General features: G+C 42.4%; 1 protein-coding gene across 1 annotated transcript in view; it reads left to right on the top strand.

Moving 5' to 3' along the window:
- Positions 1-327: 327 nt before the first annotated feature.
- mia2 (MIA SH3 domain ER export factor 2) overlaps positions 328-6,000 on the top strand; it is a 79,483-nt gene continuing 73,810 nt past the window's right edge. Inside the window, exons 1-3 of the mRNA XM_072267766.1 lie at positions 328-405; positions 3,252-3,324; positions 3,503-3,662. Of these exons, the coding sequence (XP_072123867.1) occupies positions 3,551-3,662 (112 nt within the window). The 5' untranslated portion in view covers positions 328-405; positions 3,252-3,324; positions 3,503-3,550. The remainder of the gene's footprint in view (positions 406-3,251; positions 3,325-3,502; positions 3,663-6,000) is intronic.

Genomic DNA, 6,000 nt, shown 5'->3' with positions numbered 1-6,000 from the left:
TCCATTGAAATTTCGCAATGAAGTTCTTACAAACCAGTCATCTGCTTTGTAAAATGGGGTTTAGTATAATTTTTATGGCCCTCAGCTGTAATTCACAATGTAGCAACCTCTCTGGATCTGAACACTAATTTTATGTCTGGGAATTATAATTTTTCTGCATAACTTATTCAGAACATAATGGACTGAAAAATATAATGTTTTTTTCTTAGTCTGAAAAGCTAATCTTCCATCTCAATAAATGGCATTGTTCCTTTATTTATTTAGTTCAGTGTTCATTAAACTTCGTGTTTTTAATCTAAAAAAAAACAGAAATACGCAAGAAGAGAAACATGATTCCTAGTAATGCTACTTTGACCAATCACACTTCTCAGAGGCTGGGCATTACCTTGGCAGTTACGACTTCAGGTACCCATAAGTTCTTATTTCTGCACAACATCAGTCATTACAATACGTATTTCCCCGCCACCCCGCATCATTTCATTAATACTGGCCTATTAACTTAACGGTACTTTGTATTGAACCTTTGAAACCTTTAAAGACTCAAAACTGGAATTAACAATGGGAATTTGTGAAGATTCTGCATGCCATCTAAAACTAACAAACTTCTGGGTCCAACATATTATTCCCCGTAACTTCTGCCACCTCCAACGGGATCCCACCACTAAGCACATCTTTCCCTCCCTCCCCCCGCTTTCCGCAGGGATCGCTCCCTACGCGACTCCCTTGTCCATTCATCCTCCCCATCCAACCCCACTGATCTCCCTCCAGGCACTTATCCTTGTAAGCGGAACAAGTGCTACACATGCCCTTACACTTCCTCCCGCACCACCATTCAGGGCCCCAGACAGTCCTTCCAGGTGAGGCGACACTTCACCTGTGAGTCGACTGGGGTGATATACTGCGTCCGGTGCTCCCGATGCGGCTTTCTATATATTGGCGAGACCCGACGCAGACTGGGAGATCGTTTCGCTGAACACCTACGCTCTGTCCGCCAGAGAAAGCAGGATCTCCCAGTGGCCACACATTTTAATTCCACATCCCATTCCCATTCTGATATGTCTATCCACGGCCTCCTCTACTGTAAAGATGAAGCCACACTCAGGTTGGAGGAACAACACCTTATATTCCGTCTGGGCAGCCTCCAACCTGATGGCATGAACATTGACTTTTCTAACTTCCACTAATGCCCCACCTCCCCCTCATACCCCATCCGTTATTTATTTATATACACACATTCTTTTTCTTTTTCCCTCTCTCCTTTTTCTCCCTCTGTCCCTCTCACTATACCTCTTGCCTATCCTCTGGGTTTTTTACCCCTCCCCCTTTCTTTCTCCCTGGGCCTCCTGTCCCATGATCCTCTCATATCCCTTTGGCCAATCACCTGTCCAGCTCTTGACGCCATACTTCCCCCTCCTGTCTTCTCCTATCATTTTGGATCTTCCCCCTCCCCCTCCGACTTTCAAATCTCTTACTAGCTCTTCTTTCAGTTAGTCCTGACGAAGGGTGTCGGCCCGAAACGTCGACTGTACCTCTTCCAAGAGATGCTGCCTGGCCTGCTGCGTTCACCAGCAGCTTTGATGTGTGTTGCTTAAACTTCTGTGTATGTGTGGTGGCTGCATCACAGCCTCGTGGAAACACCAATGCCCTTGAATGGAAAATCCCACAAAATTAGTGGATGCGGCCCAGTCCATCACCGGTAAAGCTTCCCTCATCATTGAGCACATCGACACAAAGCGTTGTCACAGGAAAGCAGCACCCATCATTAGGGAACCCCACCACCTAGATCATGCTCTCTTATCGCTGCTGCCAACAGGTCTCACACCACCAGATTCAGGAACAGTTAACCTCTCAACCCCTGAACTAAAGGGGATAACTTCACTTGCTCCATCACTGAAATGTTCTCAAAACCTATGGACTCACTTTCAAGGACCCTTCATCTCATGTTATCGATATTTATTATTATTATTTCTTTCTTTTTGTACTTGTACAGTTTGTTGTTTTTTTGCACACTGCTTGAGCACTCAAGTTGGTGAGGTCTTTCATTGATTCTAATATGGTTGTTAATATTGATTTATTGAGTGTGCCGCAAGAACGTTTATTCAGGGTAGAAAATGGTGACATATATGTACTTTGGTAATAAATTTACTTTGAACTCTGAATTTAATTGAGCATTCAGGAATCAATGGTAGTTCACAGTGTGATGTTTGAAAGATACTATTTAAATCAGGAAAAAAGATCAAAACCAAAGCATGGAGTCTTTATTCGCCCGTTTCCTTTCCAGCAAAAAGAACACTGCGAAGATGGGTGCCGTAGATTTCGCGGCGCTGACTGGTTAAATAATGCACTGATGGCTCGGAACTTTGCCCTGCCCTTTGACAATTAGCAAAGAAGCTCTGGTGTTCCACCAGTTCTCTGATTGGCTCAGGCGCACAAAGGTGAAAGTCCAATTGAAAAATAGCATTCTCAACTGTGAAGACTGGAACTTACGATTAAGACGTCAATATTAAATATCCCACTGCATGTTTAGATATATAGTAAGCACATCGCCGTTGTTTAAATGTATTCTGAATGAGAGCCTCTTTGAAATAATCCTGTTAATCAACAACTGAAAAAGGTACAAAATGTTAATGATTGAAATTAAATTAATCTTGAATGCTAGCGTTATCTAGGGGCGGGGAAGCTACCAGAGATTCACATTCAGCGATTAAACCAGTAGCCAGGTCAAACTTTATGCTCTGATAGACATATCGCAGACGGGTTAGACCTTGTTAGTAAGTTTAAAACTTTCTGAAGCTCGCTAACTGTCTCCAATATCAAGTTAGAGAAACTAGCTCCGACAGTTTTCATTGGGATAACGGGTGGACAGCAAAGGAGGGCAATGAATGACACTGAAAAAGTTGCTTTCGATGTGGTCAAGTTTTGGGTAGGGCGTAATGTCCAAGGGAGACAAGTCAACGTAAGCTTTGGACAGCTCACCAATTAGTATCTGTGCCGCGATGGGCCGTCTGGAAGTTGACTTGTTTCTTTTCTACTCTAGAAATCCTTGTTAGATCTGCAGTAGCACGATAAATCCGAATACGGCTAGAGTCACAGAAAGCTTCACATCTTTGTCACCTTTCAACCAGCAGTCGAAATAACCTAATAAATTTAGTCATGTGAAGTGATGGAAAGTGATTAAGTATTATAAGTCAATAATTCTGACAATTACCTTTCAGTTGTTACAACTAATCTAAGTTCCTTAATGTTACTAGGCTGAGCAATTCGCAAGCAATGTTCCTCGTTACAGATAGCTCCCAAACCGTTGAGGTTTGATGATTTACCCAGGCAAGTCACCTTTTTTTTGCATGAAGTTAATCATTAAACGCCCCACAGTCAAAGGACACGTCGTAGCTTTTTTTTAAGAATAATAACTGTAGCTCTTCAAAGGAAAACGGGAAAGGGTCGGTATTTATTAGTTGGCTGTGGGAGGAAAAAAAACGTTCATTCTTTATTTCCACCTCAGCATCTGACTGCCCAAACTGAAGAAGGTACGTTGGAAGTGCAGATCAACATGGCGCCCGCCGCAGCCCTTAGCACTTCACTTCTGTTCCTGCAGCTGATCCCATGCTTCATGATTTCCAAACTGTCGGACTTTAAATTGTGCGGGGATCCTGAATGTGAAAGTAAGTGATGTGGTACAGTTTTAAACACTAAGGAAAGCATCTTGATTTCAGGAGTGATTGAGATTAATGATATTACGTGCCCAGTTGTGACATATATCAAAACCGTTTTAAGAGCTCCATACTATGTCACACTGTTTTCCCAAATGATTGAAGATTTCTGTCTTTAGCCCTGACATGACACTCCATGCCAGTTGTTCACTGGACTGATATCAATCTCAGATTTGCTCTTTTACTGTTTGAATATGTGCCTTGTCCTGCACTGGTGCTTTTGCTTGAAGTAATTGTTGTTCTGTACTGCAAGCATTTTTATTACATTTTTAATAGTCTTGTATCTTAGTGTGATATTTAAATGTTTCCCTGACTCCAGAGATTAGATGCATGTTAATGCATGTCTTGCCCAGATCCTAGTATTTTAATGACCAAAATTGAACACGGTATTTATTCTCTGGGAGTTAATTTCCTTGAGAAGCCTTTCAGTGGCGGTGAACCTCCTTAGACCGTTTCTTACTGTGCTAACCCTGATTTTGTGTTTAACTAGGTTCCACTGAAGTTCCTGAATGGGGACAGAGACACACCTCATAGTGGGGGAGGAGGAAGAGTACGGGAGCATAGCCATTAGCATAATGCCTTTAAGCACAAGCTGTTAAATTGGTATTAAATTCCCACCCCTGCCCATCGAGTCTGCTCTGCCATTTCATCATGGCTGATCCATTTCCCTCTCAGTCCCAATCTTCCACCTTCTCCCTGTATTCATTCTTGGCCTGATTAATCAACCTCTGCCTTAAGCATGCCCAGTTGGCCTCCACAACTGCCTGTGACAAAGAACTCTGCAGATTCACCACTCTCTGGCTAAAGAAATTCCTCCTCATCTCCATTCTAAATGGACGTCCCTCTATTCTGAGGCTGTGTTCTTCCGGTCTTGGACTTCCCTATCATAAGAAACATCCTCTCCAAATCTACTCTATTGAGGCCTTTCAACATTCAATAGGTTTCGATGAGAACTCCCCTCATTTTTCTGAATTTCAGTGAGCAGAGGCCTGGAGCCATCAAATGCTCCTCATATGACAAGCCTTTGAATCCCGGAATCATTTTTGTGGACCTCCTTTGAATTCTCTCCACTGTTAGCACATCATTTCTTAGATAAGGCACCCAAAACTGCTTATACTTCAAGTGAGGCCTCACCGGTGTCTTATAAAGCCCTAACATTATATCCTTGTTTTTATATTCTAATCCTCTTGTAATAAATGCTAACATTGCATTTGCCTTCCTCACTACCAACTCAACTTGTAAATTAACCTTTAGGGAATCTTGCACAAGGACTCCTAAGTCCCTTTGCACCTCAGATTTTAGAATTCTCTTTCCAGTTAGAAAATAGTCTACACTTTTTTTTCTTCGACCAAAGTGCATGACCATACAATTCCCAACGCTCTATTCCATCTGCCACTTATTTGCCCATTCTCTTAATCTGTCTAAGTGCTTCTGTAGCCTCTCTGCTTCCCCAACACTACCTGCCCCTTCACCTGTTTTCATATCATCCGCAAACTTGGCCACAAAGCCATCATCAGTGCAGTAGTTATGATCTTTCTCTTTTTTAATTGGGTTCTTTGGGTTTCTTGCTTTGTGGCTGCCTGTAAGCAGACAAATCTCAAGGTGTATAATTTATAGTTCTTTGATAATAGATGTACTTTGAATCTTTGAATCCAAATCATTGACATATAATGTAAAAAGTAGCGGTCCCAACGCAAATCCTTGTGGAACACCACTAGTCACTGACAGCCAACCAGAAAAAGTCTCTTTTATTCCCACTCTTTGCCTCCTGTCAATCAGCCCATGCTCTATCCATGCTGGTATCTTTCCAGTAATGCCATGGGCTCCTGTTAAGCAGCCTCATGTGTGGTACCTTGTCAAAGGCCTTCTGAAAATCTAAGTACACAACATCCACCAGTTCTCCTTTGTCTATCCTGCTTGTTATTTCTTCAAAAAGTTCCAACAGATTTGTCAGGGAAGATTACGAACAAGTGAAAATCTACAGATGCTGGAAATCCGAAGAGGTTCAGCCCGAAATGTCAACTGTACTTTTTTTTCCATAGATGCTGCCTGGCCTGCTGAGTTCCTCCAGTATTTTGTGTGTATTGTCGGGGAAGATTTCCCCTTAAGGAAACCATGCTGACTTTGGCCTGTTTTATTGTGTGCCTCCAAGTAACCCAAAACCACATCCTTAACAATCAGCTCTGATACCTTCCCAACCACTGAGGTCAGACTAACTGGCCTATAATTTCCTTTCTTCTGCCTCTCTCGCCTCTTGGAGGGTAAAATGACATCTGCAATTTTCCTGTCC

Source organism: Mobula birostris, chromosome 1, assembly GCF_030028105.1.
Source record: "Mobula birostris isolate sMobBir1 chromosome 1, sMobBir1.hap1, whole genome shotgun sequence".
Lineage (NCBI taxonomy): Eukaryota > Metazoa > Chordata > Chondrichthyes > Myliobatiformes > Myliobatidae > Mobula > Mobula birostris.
The sequence above is the reverse complement of the archived record's forward strand: the minus strand, read 5'-3'. Positions and strand labels throughout refer to the sequence as shown.